Source organism: Peromyscus californicus, unplaced genomic scaffold, assembly GCF_007827085.1.
Source record: "Peromyscus californicus insignis strain IS unplaced genomic scaffold, ASM782708v3 Scaffold_16__1_contigs__length_79575227, whole genome shotgun sequence".
Classification (NCBI taxonomy): Eukaryota; Metazoa; Chordata; class Mammalia; order Rodentia; family Cricetidae; genus Peromyscus; species Peromyscus californicus.
Window position 1 is genome coordinate 6,885,201 of NW_026294458.1, and position 24,564 is coordinate 6,909,764.

The window sequence follows — 24,564 nt, forward strand, 5'->3', positions numbered from 1 at the left end:
CGTCCGTGTTCAGAACGCTAAGGCAGTCTTCCACTGTCCTGATAACTTGTGTGTTTCTACCATCCCACTTAGGAGCATAATGACCTCCCTGATACCTTCCCCTACTCCCACATTTCCAGAATATTTGGAGGTGCCTCGCATTTTTAGGTAGTTTACCAACAAGATTCCCTGGGCTTATATCCAAAAACCATTGCTCCCAAAGGCCCTGGTTCTTGAAGTTCCAAAACCTTGATAGGACAGAGTCTGTATTCTTCCGTCACTCAGTTCCGCTCTGACCTGCTCTCGTGCCTTTGGTTATTTCCCTCTGGTTGAACCCCGGCTAGTTTGTCTTTCAAAACCGTGACCCTCAGTCTTAGGTGGGTCCTGTGCCTGCATAGCCCGGGGCCCCACTTGTTCCCGTTTCCCATAGTCCATGTCATGGTTTTACATTCAAAGCCTTCCTTCCTTTTTTTAAAACTTTTCTGCTCTCATATATTGCATCCCGACAGCAGTCTCCTCTCCCTCCTCTCCTCCCAGTCTCTCTTCCTCTTTCTCCCTCCCTCCCCAGATTCACCTCTCCTCTGTCAAAGCCTTTCTTTAGCTGACTGTATTACCTGGTTTCTAGATCTGAATCCTGACGTTTTTGTTTTCCCTCCATACACTTAATTGCTGCATCTGTTTCTGCTGACTGTAGCAGTGGGAGCTGACTCCCGAAGTCAAATGATCCGGGAACCAGCTTTATTGGTTCTTGCTTTAGCCATTATTTATTGTACAGAGGGTGGTACTGGCCATATTAGGTCAGTACCTATCATATAAGGTCTTCTGTAGTTGTTCATTGATGAGTTTTGCTTCCTCATGGTTGATCCTACATCTTGAGATCCTGAACCATAGCACCAGGGTGACAGTCCTATGGTTCTCTCTGAAATGACATACAAGATGAATAACCCATCTGGCCTTGGTGGCAGATGCCCATAATCTCAGCATTGAGGAGGCAGATGCAGGAGTATCACAGAAAATTTGAGGCCCGCCTTGTGTATATATAAAGAATTTCAGGCCAACTAAGACCACATAGTGAGACTGTTTGTGAAGGAGAGGAAGATGGAGAGGGATAGAAACATATAGAGAATATGAATATCCAGAATATTTATCAACGCTAAAATCCCCTCACACCACCATGGTTGATCACCAGTCTAAATAACTGAATAATTTGACCATTTCTGAACCAGCCTTTCCCAAGCACACAGATGGAAAATTCTACTCAGAACAGAAGCTGTGCTTTCTTGATGTAAGACTTTGCCTGGCACAGATATATCTGCCCATGTAGTTTAAGACTGCGGAATGAGCCTCCCTTAAACCTCAGCCCCTGTGTGACATACTGTGCCAAGGGATTGTCCTGTCTGCTATTGTGTGGAGAGTGTCGGTGCCATACCAGCATTCTACTGCCCGCTTTGCTTCCTCTGTTGTAAATATTCCCGGAGTGGCATACATATTATTTTGGTTTGAGGGTGTGTGAGACAGAATCTCATTTTGTAGAACCTGGCCTGGAACTCACTATGTAGCCCAGGCTGTCCCCAATTTGCACTTTTTTGCCTCAGCCTCCCATGTGCTGGAGTTACAGGCATAAATTGTCATGCTCAGCTTAGCATACTTTTGTCTTTGTTTTTGTTTTATTTGTTTATTTATTTTGGTTTTTCAAGACAGGGTTTCTCTGTGTAACAGCCCTAGCTGTCCTGGAACTTGCTTTGTAGACCAGGGTGGTCTCGAACTCACAGAGATCTGCCTGCCTCTGCCTCTTGAATGCTGGGATTAAAGGTGTGCGCCACCACCGCCAGGCTCTTCGATCTTTGGCTTCACATCTTTTTCTGATCCTCCAGCCTGGTGCATTAGGGTGAGCTAGCCAGAGTCCTCAGAAATGCTTAAGCCCCAGGCTTCCCTTCTTTGCTCTTCTGGTTCTGGCCCTGCTCAGACTTCATGAGCAGAAGTGAGGGCCAAGGCAGCTACTTGGGAAGGGATTGACTAGGAGAACTTGAAGGGAAAGATTTTAGGTTTTCAAAGTCTTTTTAATTGTCACAGGCTGCTGATGGCTGCTTTGTGCTCCCTTGAGGACTGTGGGCATGAATCTAATGAGGTGTCCAGCTGGTCTGGTGCTGCCGAAAGTCTGTTGTGTGTATATATGTATATATATATTCACAAGGAGAGGAAATTCTCTCTCTTCCCCGCCCCCACAAGAATGCTTGTGGTTCTGAGTGGGACATATGCTTTAGTTCCTGCCCTATGTGGTTCCATATGTGTATGAAATTACTGATAGGTTTTATTTCAGTCATTCTATTCTCTGCAGCGGGGCAGCAGAGAACAGTGGGGACAGGGACAGTTTTCGTCTTGCCCTGTCTAGGATGCTTTTCTTACTGTTTTCTAAGTGGGTCAGAGCCAACAAAATATTTGGGAAGCCCAGTCTTAAGCATTAGGACGCGATCAACGTTTGTTCTTGTGTGATTTTAGATTCCCAGGGTTATCCTATGCTTCTGGTTTGGTAACAGGCCGAGGTTGGCTTTCTTTATAGGTCAGTGCACGGACTTCAAGCCAGCCTGTCACCCCAGTGCTGAGGGGGTGGAGACGGAAGGGGGTGTGTCCTCCCCCTATCCCCTCACTCCCGGGGGTGTGAATATGCCTGTGTGCGGGTGTACATGCCCACACATATGTTGGTGAAAAAAAAAAAAAAGAGTTCACCATGAGCGGTCTTCCTCTGTGGCTCGCTACCTTATTGATTTATTTTTCTTGAGACAGGGTCTCTCCCTGAAGAAGCTGGACCTCATCAGCTGGCTAGAGCGGGGATGACAGGTGCGTACTGCCACACCTGGCTTTCTGATGGGTGCTGGGGATCTGAACTCAAGTCCTTAGAGTAGTATGGCAAACATTTTACCTAATGAGCCATCTCCCTGTCTCCAGGTTCGAAGTTCCTAACTTTTGACCTGTTAGGCAGCCACAGATACGAGATCCGTTCTGTCCCTTTCTTTGAAAAAGAGAAGATTCTTGATTTATTTTTAAAAGCAGATCACTACGTTTTTACATTTGTTCATTGCGTGTTCTTTCTCTTCTCATCCAATCGTTTAGAAGCAGGATGTAAAAACCGTGACATTTCACCTCCAAAATGCTTTAGTGTACATTGCCAAAACTTAGGGAAATTCTTCCCTGTAGTCCAAGGAAAATAATGTGGTCCTATTCCAAACTCTGAGGTTGTCCCCGAGGATTTTTCTTAGAGTTAATATTGACATTGCTTCTGATTTAGAATTAAGAATCACCCACCCACTGCATTTGTGTGTGTGTGCCTCACTGGACTATTTAATCTGTAACAGTCTCCCTGATTTGTTTCATTTCGTTTTTGAGACGGGGTCTCACGAATCCCAGTCTGATCTCCCTACTCCACCCACCCATATTTTCCTGTAAAACACCGAATTTTTTAAAGACAGGGTCTTGCTGTGTATTGTAGGCTGGCCTCAAGTTCATGATCCTGCTGTCTCAGGATGGCAGGTATGTGCCACCTCAGAGGGTTTTAAGTTGCTTTATAGTTGCTGACCCATTTTATGGGTATATTTAAAAAGAGTGTGTAGAAATGAAAACAGCATGTGGAAATCCTAATCTTGAGCTTGGACATCTCTACTGCTGATCCTCGCTTGCATTCATGTTACTGTGTGGAACTTAATAGCATCAGATGTTGATAATCATATCAGAAAGAGCTTGTGCATGCTTGAGGAGAGGTCTTTGGGCAAGCTCATTAGGGATTTTAGCACAAGGCTAAGGACATTGCTCGGCTTGCTGTGCAAGCATGGGACCTGAGTTCAAATCTCTAGCACCCAAGTGAAGCCAGGTGTGACTGTGCGAGCCTGTGACCCTGGTGCTGAGGGGATGGAGACAGAAGGGGGTGTGACTGTGAGCCTGTAACCCCAGTGCTGAGGGGGTGGAGACAGGAGGGGTGTAGCTGTGCAAGCCTGTAACCCTGGTGCTAAGGGGATTAAGGAAGAGGGGGGTTGACTGTGCGTGCCTGTAACCCTGGTGCTGAGGGGATGGAGACAGGAGGAAGTGTGACTGCAAGCCTGTGACCCCAGTGCTGAGGGGTAGAGACAGGAGGGTGCCTGGGGCTTGTTGGCGGCCAGTCTAACTCCAGCTTCAACGAGAGAGTCTATCTCAAAGGAATAAGGCGTAGAACAATGGAGCAGGAGGCCTAGGATCTATCTCTGGCTTCCCCGTGGGTGATGGTGAATGTATACATGCATAGATACCACACATCCATAATAAATCAATTTTTAAAAATTGAGCATAGCTCATCTAATAATTAATTTCACTGTATTCGATTTGAGAGTTTGTTCTTATAGAAGTTAGCTATATTAGATAGGAAAATGGGGAGGACCCCTATACTTCTTTGATTTCCACTGTTGGAACTTGTGCCCCCTAACTATAATTGATAATGTTCCTAGTTTTTGTTTGTTTGGTTTTTTTTTGAGACAGTTGCCAGACAGAGTGGTCATCAGCCATTCTGCACATCTGAACGTGCTGCCTCTTACTGGGTTTGGGAATCTTAGATACCTCCTTTTCCCAACATCCCCTTCAAGTGACAGAGTCGGTCCACTTAGCTCATCCTCCAGTGCGGGGAGGTGCCTGCCGTCTCCACCACTCACTGGCGCTGCCGCACCCCACACAAAGTATATAGAGGTAATGATGATGTTAGGTGGCTGGTGCACTCAGGACCTCACAGTAGCTTTGGGTATCTGCCCAAGATCTGCACGAGAGAGATCCAGCCAGTCAATGATTCTGGCTTGGGTAAGGGAAGGGCTCACAGGGCCTCACTGCCAGCTGAGGATCTGTTGGCAATGATGGCTGCGGGGGGTGGGTACCTTCTTTGGAGGAGTAGCTGCTGGTAGGTTACCGATCCTCACAACGGAAGCACTAATAGGATTCAGTGGATTATTGTAAAGACAAAACATTGGGGGATCTGGGATAGTGCGAGGAGTGGCGGGGCAATTAAAGTTGAGTATGATCAAGATGCATTATATATATGTATGAAATTGTCAGAGAGAGGGTGTGAGTGTGTGTGTGTGTGTGTGTGTGTGTGTGTGAAATGCCTGAGTTGAATTTCTAGTCTGCTCATTCCTAAAATGGAGAACTATTTCTACTGAGAAACAAGCCACCTCCTAACTCTTCACTGCAAATTCACCATGTGACCTGTGTCTCCTTTCTAACATTGAGCTCCACAGGTTAGGTTGGTCCCTCAACATGTTTTTGTATGTAGATTGATACAGTGTGTCTACCTTTATGCCTTGCTTATTTTGTTTGGCTTGTTCTGAGAGTCACCTCGGTGAATAAACGTGACTGTAGAATAAACGTGACTGTAATTTACTCATTCTAATCTCTGCATGGTGCTGAGGTTTTGTTTAGTGTTACATTGAACCTATAGATAAATTTGAAGACAGTTGATGTCTTTACAGTATCAAGCCTTTCAGTCCATGATACATCCTTCCATTTATTGTCTTTAATTTTTGCTAGTGCTTTACAGGAATTTCTTACTAGATTGTTTTTAGGTCATTGATATTTCTGTTGCTGTTAAAACTTTCATTGCATTTTAATTGTCTGGGGGAGGGGCACATGCCACAACATGCATTGTGGCAGTCAGGCAACAACTTTTGGGAGTTGGGTCTCTCCTACTATATAGCTCTTGGGGATCAAATTCAGGTTTTTGAGCTTGTTGGCAGGTACCTACTGAGCCTTTTCACTGGCCCTAGATATATTTTCTTTAATTTTTATTGAATTCATTCTTTTTTTTTTGGTTTTTCGAGACAGGGTTTTTCTGTGTAGCTTTGCGCCTTTCCTGGAACTCACTTGGTAGCCCAGGCTGGCCTCAAACTCACAGAGATCCGCCTGGCTCTGCCTCCCGAGTGCTGGGATTAAAGGCGTGCGCCACCACCGCCTGGCGAATTCATTCATTTTTATGTATGTTTTTGTAGGCGTGATTTTTCTGTCCCACCAGCCAGCTCCCAAATAACCACATAGAAACTTACTAATTAAAAATGCTTGGCTGATAGCTTAGGCTTGTTACTAACTAGCTCTTACATCTTAAATTAACCCATATTTTTAATCTATGTTCTACCACATAGCTCAGTACTTTTCCTCATTACTGTATACTCATCTTGCTTCTCCTCCTGACTCTGCCCTTCTTCATCACTGTGCTCTCTCCCTGTCCCCAAGTCCCACCTAACCTCTTTCTGCCCAGCTATTGGCCATTCAGCTCCTTATTAAACCAATAAGAGCAACACATCTTCACAACGTATAAAAAGACTATTCCACAACATGTTTTGCCTGCATGTATGTATGAGTACCACATGCATTGTTGCTCTTGGAGGTCAGAAGAGGGTGTTGAATCTGGAACTGGAGTTACAGAGGGTTGTGAACCACCATGTGGATACTGGGAATTAGACCCAGGTCCTCTGCAAGAGGACCAGGGGCTCTTAACAACAGAACCACCTCTGTGTGTGTGTGTGTGTGTGTGTCTGTCTGTCTGTCTGTCTGTCTCTCTTTCTCTCCAGCCCCTTAAATGTATTTTCTCATTTCATATTGCTTTGGTTACCAGCAGTAGATAGAGATCTTTTTGTATATTGATTTTGTAACAAATGACCTTGTCAGATGAGCCTATTAATTTTTATTCTTTGTTGAGTATATTTATGTTTTCTTTGTACCCACCCAGCCCATCTGTGAAGAATGACAGTTCTTTTCTGATCTCTCTGTGTGTATGGTTTTTGTTATTTTCCCATCCTCCATTGTTGAGGACCAGCTGATGTGTTGATTAATCCTGTGCTCCTTGTGAGGAGTTTCCTAGAGTGATATGACAAATGAGGTTAAATTGGTTGATAGGTAAATACAGTATCTAAATTCAAAATGGTATTATGGTGGGCTCTGAGACGGTGCTGTACTTTTTAGTGTGTGCCTAGATGTGGGCTTAATTAAATGATATCGTCTAATTTTTTACCTGTATTTGGGCCTAGATCTTTATTAGAGTTCTTACGATCAAATAGGAACCTGGGGAGTGGACTCGGTGTTCTTGCCTCAGAAGTGGTTTAAGAGGGGGTTGGCAAGATCCAGGTCTTCCGGTGTGTTGGCAGTCGTCTGAGTGAGCAGAACGCTTTGGCCAACTGGACTGTGGAAGGGAAAATGAGACCTTGTAGGTGGAGTGGAAGGCATGGATTGCAAAGAATGAAGGCTGTAGGCGTGGGGAAGGTTAGCTTCACTGGGAGTGAAGGAGGATCCTGGACATTCTGTGGGGTACAGGAGGGGAAGGTGTCTGTTCCCAGGGGGATTGCGTCAGGGGTACCCCATCTGAAAAATGCATAGTAAACATGAGGCTACAGCCTTCTGATTTCACAAAAAGAATTTTCTCATATTTTTCTGATTTGACTTGCTTTTCCATCTCTTAAATTGTTTTTTTTTTTTCGAGACAGGGTTTCTCTGTGTAGCTTTGCGCCTCTCCTGGAACTCACTTGGTAGCCCAGGCTGGCCTCGAACTCACAGAGATCCGCCTGGCTCTGCCTCCCGAGTGCTGGGATTAAAGGCGTGCGCCACCACCGCCCGGCTTAAATTGTTTTTTTAATCAGCCTCCCCGGAAGTAGGCTCTTACTTTGTAGCCCATGGTGACCTTGAACTTACCTCCTAGCCTCTGAGCACTGGGATCACAGGCACATCCCACCATGCCTGCCGCTATGACTGCCTTTCTTTACCATCTTTTATTTATTTATTTATTTATTTATTTATTTATTTATTTATTCATTCATTCATTCATTCATTCATTCATTCATTTAAATGAGACATGGTTTCCTATGGCCCAGGCTGGTCTCAAACTTGCTCCATGGCTGAGGATGGCCTTGAACTCCTGAACTTCCTGCTTCCACCTCCCACTTCCAAATTCTGGTATTAGACACAGGACCAGCTCCATCCACTTTTCTAAGTAGACCTTTTTTCTCTGATTACCTCTGGGAGATTCTAATAGGCTACCTAAGAACTGCTTGGGTAGAAATCCTGGCCTCGTACTGGTTGAGAGACTGTAGCCAGCTTCCTGAGCCTTGCTTTCCTATCTGTAAATGGAAAGAGTGCAAATGATATTTTCCCATTGGGTTGGAAAGACTGAATGAAATAAAGTAAGCCATGGCATCTGGCACATAGGGAGTGCTGAAGGGGTCTGCCTGGCTGCCTCTTCCATGGTCTGTCTCCTTTGTTCTTTTCCAGAATTATTGGCTCTTGTCCATTTTCCTTTGTTCTGGAGCATTTTGGGGGGTGGGGGGGATGGCTCAGCAGGTAAGAGCACTTGCCCAGCGAGCATGAGGACCCAAGTTCAAACCTCCAGTGCCCAAGTCAAAAGCCAGATGTGTCCTCGATGCTGAGGGGATGGGGACAGGAGCGTGAGAGCCAGGTGTGACTGTGTGTGCCTGCCACCCCAGTGTTGTGTACGTGTGCAGCGGGGCAGGGTGGGGGGTTAGAGACAGGAAAATTGCTGGGGTTTTTACTGGCTGCTAGCCTAGCGTCTGGTTCAATGACAGATTCTGTCTCAGAGAACCTCAGAGAAATGAGAAGAGTGGTTGACCCGGATACCTAACGTCCTTCCTCTAGGGTTCCCCCCCCCCCCCCCCCCCGTGCACCCATGTACACGTGCACACACAACACACACATCCCCTCACACATACACACAGAAACACTTTCAACCAGGTAGAATGTGATACTTTCATTGTTTGCAGGAGGGGGCATGTTTATGTCCTCTATTTCTTTCTAATGGATAAAGTAGGTGATTGGAATCTTCTGTTTTGGACCATGCAGTACAAGGCTGCTAGAGTGACAGCATGGAACTGTCTCCTTCTCACAGCAACTCTAAGTCTTGGACAATTCCTTCAAGCCCTTTGGGCCTCAGGGTTCTTATGTGTAGGGGATTGAATGAGCCTCAGGGTTCTTATGTGTAGGGGATTGAATAGGCCTCACGGTTCTTATGTGTAGGGGACTGAATGAAGTACACCAAGGCCCCAGGCAATCTCTCAACTGCTTCGCTGAGAAAACCACTAGAAATCTCTAATGTATGTGTGCCATGAGGAGAAGATCTTGCTGTTTTACTCACTCTCACACTGTCAGTATTTGGAGAATATGGTCTCACAAAAGATCTGAGAAAGAAAGGCAGGAGTGGAATCTTCCCTAGAGTGAAGGACAGTCCATTTTATTGTCGAGGCAGTTGACTTTGTGGGTCCATCTCCCTTTGAGCACAAAGATTTCTATTTATAGGTGTTTATCAGCTCAAATAGTCAACACTTGGAACTCCTCAGACTTCTTAGGCGTTCATGACCCTAATCCAGCTCCATCCTTTACAGCAAGAGCTGTCTGGCATCGTTTGGTAGGTCCACCATGGGAAGGCGAGCACTCTAGTTTTTAAAGCACCAGGTAAAATTATGCAACATCATGGCTCCATCTGAGTGCCATGTTCTTCACTCTCAAAGAAGCAGCTAGTACTTCATTTTTCTGTAGGTGGAAGTTTCTGTCCCTCCAGCCAGCTCCCAAATAACCACACAGGGACTTATTAATTAAGATAGTTCATCCAATAGCTTAAGCTTGTTTCTAAGTAGCTCTTAAATTAACCCATTTCTGTTCATTTACTTTCTGCCTCATGGCTGTATTACCTCATCTCCTTAGTATCCATACGGCTTGCTCTGCGTCTCATGGCATCTCCTTGACGCCTCCCTTCTTCTTTCCAGCATTCTTTCTACCCCCAAAATCCTGCCTAGCTATTGACCATTTAGCTTTCTATTAAACCGATAATCTGAGTGACACTTCTTGACAGTGTATAAAAAAGATTGTTTCACATTATTCACGTGGATGGGGAAACTCAAATCACAGAGCATTCCTCCTTTTTGGCGCTCCTGACTTAAGTGCACCCTTCCCTGACGGGCACTTGCCAAGAGTAGACTCGTACCCACAGCCCTCTCCTGGCAGAACTGTGGGGAATTGAACCTTCCTCCCAGTGCTCTCAGGCCTCACCAGCTCTCCTGTCAACATAGATTTGTGAAGCTTGCCGTTGTGTTTCTGCCCTGCCTTTTCTCTCAAGATGATTGATATGGGGTGGGGTCTTTACGGCTAAATCGTACCTAGAATTAAAGAGTAAATGTGGACCCCGCCTTCAGCATTAAAAGCTGGTTGGTAATATCATCGATTTATAATTTATTGTAATGAGAGGGTGGTTTGGGGTTTTTTTGGTTTTTTTGTTTGTTTGTTTGTTTGTTTGTTTTTTTGGAAAGGTTTTACCACATACCCAGTCTGGCCACAAACTTGTGGTCCTCCCATCTCCCACGTACTGGGATTGTAGGAGCAGACCACCATGCCTGGCTAGCCTGGCTATTCATCCCCATGTCTTGATCTCTGCCTGTCTCCATCACATGCGAGCCTGGCTGAGATGGAACAGCAAACGGTCTAGATTCCCTCTTGAAATGGATTACGCCTTTCCTGAAATCGTAATGAAGTTCTCTCTGGGAGGCTTTGGTTTGCATTCTACACTTTGCCTTGTCAGGAAAACTGGTAATTTTAATAATAATATTGTAAAAATGAAGATATTTCTAAAACTTGAAATGAGGAAATTTAACATTGCCATAATCACTTACTTTCTAAATTTAGATAAAACTGATGATAAAATGACAATTTTTTTAGACAAAGAAAAGTTAGACTTTTAAGGCTACACCTAATTTTTCCTTAAATTGGAGTGTTGATACTATTCTGACTTTTTTTTTTTTAACCAAAGCTTTGACAGCAGGAAAGTAATTTAAAAAAAAAAAAAGGCAGTGGCCAAGGGGCCATCCTGATGGCTGCCAGAGTTTCTCATTTACTAACAAAACACAAACACAGAGAAGCTTAGCTACTTTTTGTGACTGAGATCTGAAAACATTTGATGACAATTGACTCTCGGCTGCCATGATGTCACCATCAAAAACCCATGACAGAGACTCTAATATTAGACTGCTAAATATAATCCGTTAGTTCTCAACTTATTTCATGGATTCAGGAAAACACAGTTGGTATTATGTAAGAAAGGAATTATGAAAATCGGTCTTCTCCAGTCTGTTGTTGGCAAGACAGCCTTTTTCTTTTCTTAATATATTGTGTGGGGTGTGAGGGGGGAATGTACACACATGGATGGGGGTGGATGGGGGTGCATACATGTGTGGGTGTGAATGCGTGTGTGTGCCTGTGCATACACAACGGCATTTTTGTGGAGGTCAGAGGGCAGCTTTCAGAGGTCAGTTCTCTCTGTCCGTCGTAGGTTCTAGAGGTCGGATTCAGGTTGTTGGATTTAACGTTATAAGAGAAACTGGTTGTCTCAGTCTTAGTAGATAGAAAAGGATAATTATGTAGCTAATTCTGTCTAGTATAATCACTAGAACTTAGCCAGACTCCTAAAAGTATTTTAGGAGCAAACATTGAGTCAAGGAAGGTTTGGGTGGGTCACCAGAACACTGACTGTGGTTAGTTCTTCATGAACCTTAGTTAAGTAGTCCTCGGAGAAATGTGACCTCATCCTACACCCAGGTAGCTAGGCAGAGGGTAGCCATTTTAAATCCTCTCTAGAAGGGACAGCCCTTGTGGTACAGTATCTTTGTTAAGAGTTTGTCCTTTGGAGAAAAGGGCCTCTCTGAAACAATTTAGCATCTAGGTAAGACAGAAAGGGCTAACTTAGTGTTCTGTGCTCGGGAGTGTGGACCCACTATACATAAAGCGCCTTCATTTTGAAAAGTCTTACTTTGCCCTCTCAGAATCCTATGTGGAATCTCTAGTAGGCTTCCATACACAGCCCTAGCCACATGTACTTACTTCGTGAATTCAGGAGAAGCTATTGACATTGTCTTGGGCCATCTTCTGTCGCTGTAACAGAATAACCCAGACTGGGTAATTTATTAAGAATACATAAATCCCGCCGGGCGGTGGTGGCGCACGCCTTTAATCCCAGCACTCGGGAGGCAGAGCCAGGCGGATCTCTGTGAGTTCAAGGCCAGCCTGGTCTCCAAAGCGAGTTCCAGGAAAGGCACAAAGCTACACAGAGAAACCCTGTCTCGAAAAACCAAAAAAAAAAAAAAAAAGAATACATAAATATATTGCATAACTATATGTATATGCATATATGTAGTCTATGAAGTTTATTTTGGTTATGGTTTTGGAAATTGAGAAGTATTTGGTGAAGCCTTCATGCAAAACGTGGGAAGAGACCAGACTTGGAAGCGAGGCACACTGGAAGGAGTGCTGTGGGATGTTCTGTATGGCAAATGTGTTGCTGATTGGTCAATAAATAAAACACTGATTGGCCATTGGCTAGGCAGGAAGTGTAGGCGGGACAAGGAGGAGAATAGAGCTGGGAAGTGGAAGGCTGAGTCAGGGAGACACTGCCAGCCGCCACGATGACAAACAGCATGTGAAGATACCGGTAAGCCACGAGCCATGTGGCAAGGTATAGATTAATGGAAATGGATTAATTTAAGCTGTAAGAACAGTTAGCAAGAAGCCTGCCACGGCCATACAGTTTGTAACCAATATAAGTCTCTGTGTTTACTTGGTTGGGTCTGAGGGGCTGTGGGACTGGCAGGTGATAGAGATTTGTCCTGACTGTGGGCCAGGCAGGAAAACTCTAGCTACAAAGGAGGGCTCTTGTGGTTGCCAATTCAGCCCTTGAAGAACATCCTTCCCTCATTCCTCCTTCCATGTGGAACTGTCATGATCCAGATACAGCCAGCCCTTCACGGCCATTACACTGGGAAACAGACAGCAGTAGGAGTTTCAGAGGGGCCAGAACAAGTCCAGACCGTCACTGGGGCCCATGTTCTGAAGCACTGCTTATGCAAACTGGCCCTTCTTGATTGGTTGCTGGGAAAGGCTGGGAGCAGATACAGTGTCCTCCACAGACCTCAGGTTGTTAGTCTTTCCCCAGGGCCGCTCAGTTGTTTTATTCTTTAAAGTGTTTTGTAATTCCCTTAAACTTGAATGTTTCTTATTCAGAACTAATATTTAGAATTGCTTGAAAAAGACTTCAAAAAATCGTATTTAATTTGAAAAGATGATTCTGAATAAGAAATGTATTGCTGCCATGTGGTGGTGGTGGCCGCGGCGGCACACACCTTAAATCCCAGCAGTAGAGAGGCAGAGGCAGGCAGATCTCTGAGTTGGAGGACAGCCAGGGCTACACAGAGAAACCCCATCCCAGAGAAAGAAAGGAAGAAATGTATTGCTGCAGCCTTTGAGAAATTAACGTGTAATGGCTGCCACCACAGTTTGTCTGTCTTCTCCTTTTGGGGATAGAATTCTTGGGGTCCACCCTTGGTACTCTGTTGCCACCTCTATTTTCTTCCTCATCACCTCTAGTATTTTTCAAGACTTCAGAAACTGGGAAACAAGACCCATGACAGAAATAGGAATGGGGGTTGTTGCTCATTAAGATGTCAGGCTGACTTTTCTTCTTGGGAGAAGTCTCACTATGTATCCCAGGCTAGCCACCAACTCACCCTAAGTGTCAAGACTGCAGCTGTGCACCACCCTATCCTGCCGAGGAACTTGAATTGTTTTTTTGACAAAAGGTTGCCTGTAGGTGTGGCAGTTTCCTTGACCTTGAGGTCCAAGAACAATCAGCCCCGATGTGGGTTTGCAGAAAGAAGCCTGAGGTATTGACCGCTGTCTTGTCTTTCTCCCCTGTTCCTCTTCTGATTTCAGTGGTGCTTCACGCCCCGCCTCCCACCAAGATCAAGCGGGAGCTGCATAGCCCCTCCTCTGAGTTGTCATCCTGTAGCCACGAGCAGGCTCTTGGTGCTAACTATGGAGAAAAGTGCCTCTACAATTACTGGTAAGTGTTGGGGGTGGGGGAACGCAGGGCAGGGCTGGCTGGAGGGTGGGGTGAGAGGGAGCTCAGAAAGGCTCTGGGAGTGAGTTCCAGGTATTATCTAGCATGCCCTGGGGCAGAGCCTGCCTGCCTTGCAGTGTGATCTAGGTGTAGTGTGTTCTACCGGGCCATTATATGCTATGCATGAAAGGCAAAACTTTCATTAAAACATTGTGGCTCCATAGGGAACCAAGACCAGCTAGGGAAAGAGCCTGGAATACTGGGCCATTTGATCTGCGAGACAGGTAATATACGCTTCTTCCTGTCTATCATATGTTAATGTGAACTTTAAGCACCAAGGAAATAATCTTCAAATCAGAATAAACAAAAAAGCCCCCACACTTGTGCCCTTTACTTAAGAATATCCAGGCCCCAGGAATGAGGCTTTAATTTTAATCATTCTTTGCACTCAAAAGGTAAACACAGATCTGCCTGGGACCAGCCAAAGCTTGCTTAATTCAGGTGCTGTTACCTTCCACAAAGGTTTTGACCAATTTCTGGGAGCCCTGGAATATTTCGAAGAGGGGACCAGAGAGAAGGTCCATAAATTCCCAGCCTCACCCATCCACCCTGCACGCGCATACACAGAGAATTCTTTTAGAAGGAGGGAAAAAGGAAACCGGAAGCAGAAGCTAAAATTATCTTTGAGAAAAATCACTAGAAGTGTTAAACAAGTCCTTTGACGCAGAGTATCTGTCACATTTCAGAGGTACAAATATTCCCCCGGGGCTGGAGCAATTTAACTATGTTAATGATGTCATTTCCTGGCAACAATGGGCTGCACACTGGTGTTCTGCTGGACCTGGTTACCATGCAAATGCTTCCCTGCAGCTTAATGGATCCTTGTCTCTTTCTTTTCACAGTGCCTATGCTAGGAAGCATCCCTCTGGGTTCAAGCCATTAACCCCTCCGACCACTCCTTTGTCACCCACCCATCAGAATTCCCTATTTCCCCCACCTCAGGCAACTCTGCCCACCTCAGCTCTTGCCCCTGGAGCCGGCCCAGTTCAAGGGGTGGGTCCTGCCCCCACCCCTCACTCACTTCCAGAACCCGGATCACAGCACCAAACATTTGCGGTCCCCCGGCCACCACATCAGCCCCTGCAAATGCCAAAGATGATTCCTGAAAGCCAGTATCCATCAGAACAGAGGTGGGTACTGCTCTGGACTTTCCTTGATGCCCTCCCTCATGGGTTCTTTTCCTCATCAGGAGAGAAGCCGTTAGTCGTGTTGGCCAGCTACCTATAAAGTTACCGCTCCACTGAGGCGTCAGTGAAGCAGGGCCACTGATAGATACACTGTGGGTATGGGCTGGTTATGTGCCACCCTGTTCCTGGGGTACTCAGAATGGTTTAGAGGATTGCAGCGTCCTTGGGAAGCTTGTCCACCCGCTTCCAGCCATGAAGACGGGTGACTTGTCCAGGATGCACAGTCAGTTGACCTCTCCGCCCACAAGTTTCTGGGCTCCTCAGGAGATAACTGCCTGTGAGAACTGAACTTTAGTTTATGCTCCTTAATTAAATTATTATCATTCTTTTTGCATCCTGGGAAAATTCTTAGTTACAGGAGGCATTATTATTCATCAGATTTTAGCATATTTCTGCAATAAAATGAACTAAGGATGTTACTGATAACATCTGCTTTTGGGGTATAAATTTCTTGGTTTCCCTCTAGGTAGTTTTATATTTCTAACAGTTAAAGCATCAGGGGAAATTGTCTAGAGTTCTTCATTCATCAGCAATAAAGGTAGAAAGGGAACCTGGCTTTCTAAGTTCATTGTCTGGCAGTGCTTCTCAAGCTTCCCAATGCTGCGACCCTTTAATACAGTCCCCCGCAAGCATAAGATTGTTTTTGTTGCTACCTCATACTATAATTGTGCTATTGTTATGAATCGTAATGTAAATATCTGATATGCAATCCCTGTGAAAGGGTCGTTTGATCACCCCCAAGGGGGTCATGACCCACAGGTTGAGGACTGCTGCTCCGTGGGAATCCAGAAATTTAGCTGGTTGTAGACTTATTGCATGTCAGATGTTTTTCATCTATGTTGGATCATGAGATAACATGATAATGATGTATTACCAAGGACTGCAAGATGGAGGCCACTATTCTTCATATCTATCACACTGTGGGGGCATGGGCGCAGAGGAGGGAGGGTGTAGATGGGGTCTTTTCCGAGCCTGGTTCACCCCAGTGTCTATTTGGAGGACACTTTACTGGGTTATGGTTCTGTCCCCGCTTACTCTGACCTGCATGATACAGCTGGTTGACGGTCATTCCCACAGTCAGGCCAAGAGTCCCGAAAAAGCATTTATGCTCTATAGGCCTCCAGGGGTGATCACCAATTTGGCGATGGGGTGAGATGTGTGATGGGGCAGACACACTGGTTCATGAACTTCTGTTGCCACAGAGAGCCCGTCTGAGAGAGAGCAGCCGCCACCAGGCTTCGGGCATCATCATATCATAACCTCATTCTTTTTCAAGAGAATTAGTGTTTTTATGGAAAACGGGTTTTTGGGTCAAAAGTAGGTGGGCTTTTGCCATTTTTATTTTACTGGTTTGGGCGTTGTGTTTTTAAACAGCATCTTACTGATTTCCTGCAGGAGTTATTAGTGGGGCAGGGGGTGTAGTGAATCTTTCGGGGTTTGAAATGCCTAGCAAATGTAGGCAAAGGGAAGGTGCCTTGTGAAATTGTTTGGTTAGCATTTTCAGCCCTCGTTTCTTACCCTGAGCAACGTGAAAGCTCCTATGCGTTGATCACAGAGCTGAGGGAGAAATAGCTCTCCTTGCTCACTGTCGTCTTGTCACGATGGCTGACTGAGAAGCCCGAGTGTCAGTTGTAGAATAGACGCGTCTCCTGGCTGCCCACCCTCGAGAAAGAGGATTTAGATCCCTGGGATTTATGACTGTCTGCCCTCAGGTCCAGAGGGAAAGCACATAGGTATTTCTTTTCCACGATGAGTCTTTTGTGAAGTGGCCTATCTGTCTTGAACTTCCTGCTTTTCACCCTTTGCCTGTAGTTGATGATGGTTCTAAAACAAGTAGCCCTCGTCGAGGTGACAGAGACGTGAGGACACTGGGGTGAAAGGTGAAGTGGTGTGTGGGCTTCTAAAGCGACAGTGGGAGCAGTGCTGGAGTGCTTGGGTCTCCCCTAGCGTGGTGCAGTCCTCAGGCTGAGGGTCTACGGGAGGCCCCAGGAGGGAGGAGGTGGAGATAAAACACAGATTCTAGCAGATTCTTGCCATGACAGCACAGAGTTGGATTCTCAGACTCCCATGTGAAAAAAACCGCAAGGAATGGTGGTCCTCGCTTGTCATCCTCCTGCTGGATGCAAGGACAAGCAGATCCCTCACTAGCCAGCCAGTGTAGCCTGCTAGGTGAGGTCCAGGTCCAGTCAGATACACTGCCTGGGGGGGGGAAGGTGAACAGAACCCGAGGGACACACGAAGTTGACCTTCTTTGTCACCATGTTGTGTGTGTGCACGTGCGTGCAGGCAGGCACACACACAGATTCCTTGCTCCACCCAAGACTGAGTTCATGGATCTTCGGCAAGACTCTCATATGTTACCCTAACAGTTTGATACCGCGTGAAGAATGCTCTCTCCTCTACCTCACCTCAGCCCAGCATGCCTTTGTTAAGTGTAGGGGTTTTTGTTTGTTTGTTTGTTTTTGTTTTTTTGTAGTATATTAAAGGGAGCACAGCTCTGTGACCAAAGTAGAATTTTGTGGTTGTTGCTGCTGCTGTTTTAAGTGAGAAAGCAAAGCATGACATGCCATTTGCTTTGCTTAGGATCCTTGTTGAGTTGCAAGAATCCACTGCAAACTGAGTGACCTCGATGAGATCATTTTGTCCTTGAACCTTGTTCCTCTCTTAAATGTCAGTCCTTGGAGTTCCTGCTTTATCTAGTCTAAGTCCATAGGACAAGATGTCTTTGTTTTGTTCCTGATATGCCTGATCTGTCCAGGTGATGAGTCTGACCTTTTCCATAAACTGCACCTTAATTGTCCCCAGTATGGTTGTTGATAGTGTTGGTCATTTGCTATGGTCATGCTTTAAACAACTAAAATATAATATAGTCAAAGTATATTCTGAATGTTTTGTATAACCTGCTTCTAGAGTTCTTCACAATTCAGTTTATTTTTAGAAGACAATGCTGTATGTGAAAGCTGTGTCTTACATTGGTGATTCCTCTCACATGGCGTGGGAGGGGATCATCATGTATTTGGCGAGCTCCAGCACATCTCCATTTATGCTCCTTGAAGAAGTGTGTTTTTCTTTCAGCGAGGCCAATCTTGGTGGTTATAAGTGCTGAGATGTAGAAGCTGTATTCTATCCACAGCGTGGCTGCATGTGGTTTTTGTCCTTCCTTGTATCATATCTCATGGTATCTCAACTTGAAGAAAGCCTCACAATTTAACTGAAGAGATTTCACTGGGGGAAAAAAAAATGCTCCATCTAAGAATTTTGAGGTAACATGCTATCTCCCGTACTTGACATCAACAACAAGGAAACTCAAGACAAAACTTAAGAAAATGTTCCTATAGTAGGGAAAAAACGAAACCTGCTTTTGAGTAGTGTGAAAGAGCATCCATGTTACGGTGTTCAGTGACCATCTGTAGTACCTAGGCACCAGGAGGTCAGCCATGTGGGGTCTGCACAGCCATGTGGGTCAGTACCTTTTGAAAGAGGAGCGTGCCAGCAGCCTGCTGAGGGCAGTGCCCTGCTGTGTGAGCTGGGTAATCCAGGCCCAAAGCCCGGGTTGAGCTGTTTTCTCAAGTTTTCATTTCATAGAAAACTACGGTGCTTGATAAATTACAAGATTCACTTCCTCTTGGAGTCCATCCCTGACAGACTGCCATTCAGATCTCGTGTGGTTACAGGAAGGGGGTTGACGAGTCACATGTGTTAACAGCCTGGGGTGTAGAATGTGCGTGCCCTCGCCACATGTCTGCCTAACAGCACGTTGTGTATGGCAACATGGGTTCACTTTGGTGACTCAAACCAAGTTTCTTGGATTCTGTTTTTTGTTTTGGGGACAGGGTTTCTCTGTGTAGCCCTGGCTGTCCTGGAACTCACTGCCTGCCTCTACCTCTGGAGTGCTGGGATCAAAGGTGTCCACCACCCGCCGCCCTCAGGCATTTGTTTTGTTGTGCTGTGTTTCTTGGATTCTTAATGAACCCTTCTTTGACAAACTGAGTAATTTTCTTCTGACAGTTGAAGTAGAGGGTGTGCTGACCCTTACAGCTAGTTTCCAGCTTTTTACTGTTTGTTGTGTTTTTTTGTTGTTGTTACCTTTTGTCAAGGTAAAGGAAATTTCCTTCGACCCCTCATGAAAAGTTAACGTCTCTCAGGGTTGAAGTTTGTCAATGCTTCTGTCTCTAGTAAAATGATCCAATTATTTTTCTCCTTTAAAAATGTACATTACAGCCGGGCGGTGGTGGCGCACGCCTTTAATCCCAGCACTCGGGAGGCAGAGCCAGGTGGATCTCTGTGAGTTCGAGGCCAGCCTGGGCTACCAAGTGAGTTCCAGAAAAGGCGCAAAGCTACACAGAGAAACCCTGTCTCAAAAAAACAAAAAACAAAAACAAAAAAAATGTACATTACGGGCGGTGGTGGCGCACGCCTTTAATCCCAGCACTCAGGAGGCAGAGCCAGGCGGATCTCTGTGAGTTTGAGGCCAGCCTGGGCTACCAAGTGAGTTCCAGGAAAAGGCACAAAGCTACACAGAGAAACCCTGTCTCGAAAAACCAAAAAAAAAAAAAAAAAAAAATGTACATTACACTGATTTTATGAAACCATCCTTGCACTCTGTGACAAACCCAGTTTCTCTTATTTCTTTTTTTACTTTTTTTTTTTTTCTTTTTTTTTTTTTGGTTTTTCGAGACAGGGTTTCTCTGTGTAGCTTTGCGCCTTTCCTGGAACTCACTTGGTAGTCCAGGCTGGCCTCGAACTCACAGAGATCCACCTGGCTCTGCCTCCCGAGTGCTGGGATTAAAGGCGTGCGCCACCACCGCCCGGCTCTTTTTTTACTTTTTTTAATGTTTGTATTTCTGTGCTTGTGTGACACAGCATGTATATGGAGGTCAGATGCCAACTTGCAAGGGTCAGTTGGCTCCTTCCAGAGGTAGAGTGGGTTCCAAGGATCGACTCACCATGTCAGGTTGTTTCAAGCTCCTAACGACTGAGCCCCCTTCTGGCTCTGTAGCCGACCATCTGCAGTTGCTGAACTTGGCTTCTCATGCGAGTTTAGGACCTGGGCATCTTAATTTGTGATTGAGATTAAGATGGTTTTTCATTCTTATGGGGACTTCGTTAGGTTTAGCTTTGAAGTTGTGCTTGTCAAATGAATAGAGGATGTCTTTATATTTGGAATATTTCATGTAAAATATGAATTAGTATTTGAAGTTGTTTGAAGAGTTTACTGGTAAAGTTACTCTAGACATTCTTGTGGGAAATACTTAAAATTTTTCTTACCTTTTAGAGTTTTGCTTTAAATTTCTTTTTAGTTTAATCTAATGAAAAATTTTAAGATAATTTGCCCATTTATGTGTTTTAAAATTAATTGGCACAGAGTGGTCCATAATATCTTTTTAAAATGGGGTTATCAGGGTTGGGGATTTAGCTCAGTGGTAGAGTGCTTGCTTAGCAAGCACAAGGCCCTGGGTTCGATCCTCGGCTCAAAAAAAAAAAATGGGGCTTATCTGTCATTATCTTTTTTATTTGGAATTTTTGAAGTCTTGCCGACCTCTCAGGGAAAACATCTAGCCTCACAAGTCAAGTGTTGTCTCTCTTACTTAGTTTCACTCTTTCTGGACTGTCTGGTTCTGCTTTCTGTAAATGGGCCCCCATGTAGACAGACAGCTACCTTAGTCCTAATTTTTTTACACAAGCCCTCCTTTAGATATATTGCCTAAGTTAGATTTGTGGTGTTTTTGTCATTTGAAGTGTTTGCTATCATAGTTTTCAGTCTTAAATTAAAAAAAAATTTTTTTTCTTAGTTTCTAAAAATGGTTTTTTCTGGTGCACGTCCAAGTGTGGTTTGTATTAAATGTCACTAATACAGTGTGGAAAGCGGTTGTAGGAACAGCTTAGGTGAGGCAGGAGAGGCAGCTAAGAGCACAGGTCCCCAGCCTCCAACATCAGCTTACAGTTGCCTGCAACTCCGGCTCTGGGAGATCTGATGCCCTCTTACGGCCTTCAAGGACACACACACACACACACATAAAAAATATTAAAATATATCTTCAAAGAACAAAAACTGTAGACCTGTAGCCCTGGAGTTATATAGACTGGGGGGCTTGGAGTTGAACCCCAATTCGGATACTTGGGGGTGAGTCTGGCAGTGCTTCCCACGTCCTGCCATTCCACAGGCTGTATCAATCACCATGCCTGGCTTTTTTTTTACTTACCTTTCCTCCCACACACACACTTTTCAAATTTAGTTTGTGGGGATGGGAACTAGTTGTGGAGCCCCAAAGCCAACAGAGTCAGACCTCTCCTTCCACTGTGTGGGTCCTAGGGAGCACACTCAGATGGTCAGGCTTGGGAGATGTCTTTACCGCTGAGCCATCTCACTGGCTCTACATTGTACCTTTTAGACATCACTTTTGCGCCAGTGAGATGTCACAACAGGCAAATCTGTGCCACACAGCCTGACAACCTGAGCTTGGATCCCTGGAACCCAGGTGAAAGGGGGAGATCCTGTAGGTCCTGAAATTTACCCTCTGACCTCTGCTCCCACGACCCCACCCCATCGTACACACCCACATAATAATAGATAATTTTTAAAAATATAACTTATTTCTATAAACATACTTTTTACAAAAGGATTCTTTTCTAAAATGTGGCTACCACAAATGTAGAGACTTCAGTTGCTGTGTTTTTACAGTTTTTACGATGTGTCTGGCCATCGGAGTTACACTTGTGTGTGGATACTGTCCCGGCTGATGCCCTTGCAGCATGCCGAGTCTGCCTCACTTTTCTTCCCAGGTAGGCATAAGTGAGTCACTCAAGAATAAAACCCAACATTCTGTCTCAAAAGGGGACTGGATATCGTGGACAACTTGTGGGCCTTTCTTGGATAGGCGTGTATGGCTATTACCTGACGCTGTGAGGTCTTTGTGTAGCTTGTGAGTCTAGCTGGGAGACTGAAGGTCTTGTGTATGGAGAACTTGCCGTGCTCCGTCCAGTTACATGCATTATCTTATGTAATCTTTAAGCAGACCTTTGGGGCAGGTGTCCTGGTCGGCCTTATTCTGCTGATGTGAAATGAAGGCTCAGAGCTGTTGCATAACTTGCCTAACGTCACGAGGGGAGCCAGTGGTAGAGACCGGCTTTCAGCTCAGCTTGTTCTGACCTCACAGCCAGGCTCACAGTTGCCTCTGCTGTTTCTCTGTTTTCCATCATGTTCTCTCAGCTGTTAACAGTGAGATTTAAGTGTGTGCTGTTGTTCCTGTGCAATCTTACCTATCATCGCGGAGATGACCCTGAACTATCATTGTTTCACCGGCCAAGCCTAGACGCTGAGTGCCCTGCCTTGATTCTGCACTTTTTCCCTTTTATTTCTGTTACCATTATGTTTACTCTGTGTGTCGGGAGCTGAGACCAAAAAGGAAATGCAGAAAAAGAATCTAACAGTTTTCATAACGTAAACCAAATGTTGGTGGTGTGGGCGTGCTCTTGAGAGGAAAGGCGCTATATAAATCTGACAAATAAATAAATAATTTGTCCTTTAAATAAACTGGCACTCAGAAGCCTTGCTCGGTAGTCTGCCTCCCTTTGCTCACCGAATGTGAGTTCGTCACCCGTGAGCCGCATTGTGGTCACGGGTGGGGTGGGAGGAAGAGAGACTGGTCCGATCGGGCTGCCGCTCCTTTGGGGCCGATCCCAACAGCATCTTGGTCGTGGCTGTTTTATGTGGACAACACGTTCTTAGATGCTTCAGAAAGATCACCTCTGAGAGGGGGATGAGTTTCAGATGGAGGCCAGTGAGTAAAGTTCACAGGATATATTTTGAGGATGAGAACTGAATTACTTTATTAATCTCTGCAAATAGCAATTACAGCGGCCAGCTCTGAACCATTCCTTTTTTGGGGGTATGTTGGTCTCGTGACCTCCCCCAGGAATCCTTTTCCACCACCACCCACCACCACCACCCCCATTCTTGAAACATGCAATGCTGAGCAATGCTGATGAAAACCTCTGACCTGATCTTTGAGATCTATCCAGGCCTTGGCTTCATGGATCCTAGGACTCGGCTGGGGGGTGGGGAGGGAATAGTTGCTGGCTAGGGCTCATGGAAGCATCTTTTCCTAAGGAGGCCATCCCAGGCCGACTCTAGAGTTACAATCTGGAAGGTGAGGAGATGAGAACCAAGCGGAAGCAGGACCATCGGTCCCGCCAGCTGCCGAGGCTCCGGTTACAGAACTGAGTGGTGCAGGCCATCTTGGAGCCATCAAAGGAACTGACTTGTGGGGGTCACCTCTGAAGGTGCTACCATGGTGGCAGAGGGGCTGTCCTTGCTGCTGTTTCTTCCAAGTAACCCAAGGGGTTTGGGTAGCTAATAAGAGTAAAGCCTCTACAACGTCCTCCTGCTTTTCTGAAAGGCTCCCATTCAGGTTTTGAGCCCCTGGCTGATGCCTGTATTTGAAATGTCAAGCCCAAGCCTGAGTTGCAAATGTGTGCTTGTTTGGAGACCCCTGAAAGGTTTCCTTAAAGCTCAGGTGTCTGCTGGTGAAATTGTGCACCTTCCTGTACTGAACTTCACAGTGGTGGGGTGTGTTGGGCCTGGCAAATGAGAGTGCTTTTGTGTCTGGGACAAGAGAATGTGCATGTGTAAAGTTGCTCAGAGATGATGTTATAATTTTTATGGTGCTTCTGGCGCGGGGGGCGGGCGGATGGTAAAAACTCCCCCAGGAGCAGTGCGTGCTGTGCGCTGATCTCACGGTGTTATCTGTACCCAGATCTCTAAGGTGAAGGGGTTTAAGTTCTGATGCCGCCGTAGAAATCTGTTAGCCACCTGTTGACACAGATTGATTAAAATCTAAGCCCAGTTGTTTGGTTAAATCTATTCACAAGAACCATGTCTTTTGTTTTCTAACTCTTAGCGATTCTGACTGGAGTTGAGATGGAATCGCTAAGTAGTTTAGTTCAGTGTGGTTTGCATTCCCCTGATGGCTGAGGGTGGCCAGCATCTAAAAAAATCTTCCTTAGCCACATGTTTCTTCTAGCCCATGTTTTAACGGGGTCATTTGTTTTCTTGGTGTTTAGTTTTAGTTTAGTTTTTAGTTCTTTGTATATTCTAGATACTAATCCTCTGTCAGATGTAACCCAGCAAAAGGCGCCCCCCACTCCCCTCCGCCCCCCACCCCCATTTAGGTGGCCTCTTCAGTCATTAACAGCTTCCTGCAGTACAGAAACTTGTTTCATCCAGTCCCGTTTGATGGATGGTTTTGTTTCCTGGATGGTTTTAATCTTATTTAGGAAGTTCTTATCTAAGGCTGTGTGCATCTATAAGTGTACTCCCTACTTTTTTTCTTCTGGAAGTTTCAGAGCCTTTCTCCAACAAGGCCACACCTCCTAATCCTCTAAAACCTTCAGGTAGTGCCACTCCCTTGGTGACTAAGCATTCAAATCTATGAGCCTGTGGGGGGTCATTCT

General features: G+C 45.4%; 1 protein-coding gene across 5 annotated transcripts in view; it reads left to right on the forward strand.

Moving 5' to 3' along the window:
* The window catches only part of Etv5 (ETS variant transcription factor 5), a 64,422-nt gene that overhangs the window by 16,384 nt on the left and 23,474 nt on the right, over positions 1 to 24,564 (forward strand). For 3 of the 5 annotated variants that reach the window (XM_052740213.1, XM_052740215.1, XM_052740216.1), the window contains exons 6-8: positions 2,764 to 2,817; positions 13,738 to 13,867; positions 14,767 to 15,054. In XM_052740213.1, coding sequence (XP_052596173.1) covers positions 2,764 to 2,817; positions 13,738 to 13,867; positions 14,767 to 15,054 — 472 coding nt within the window. The remainder of the gene's footprint in view (positions 1 to 2,763; positions 2,818 to 13,737; positions 13,868 to 14,766; positions 15,055 to 24,564) is intronic. The other 2 variants (XM_052740214.1, XM_052740218.1) reach the window with 1 other exon arrangement.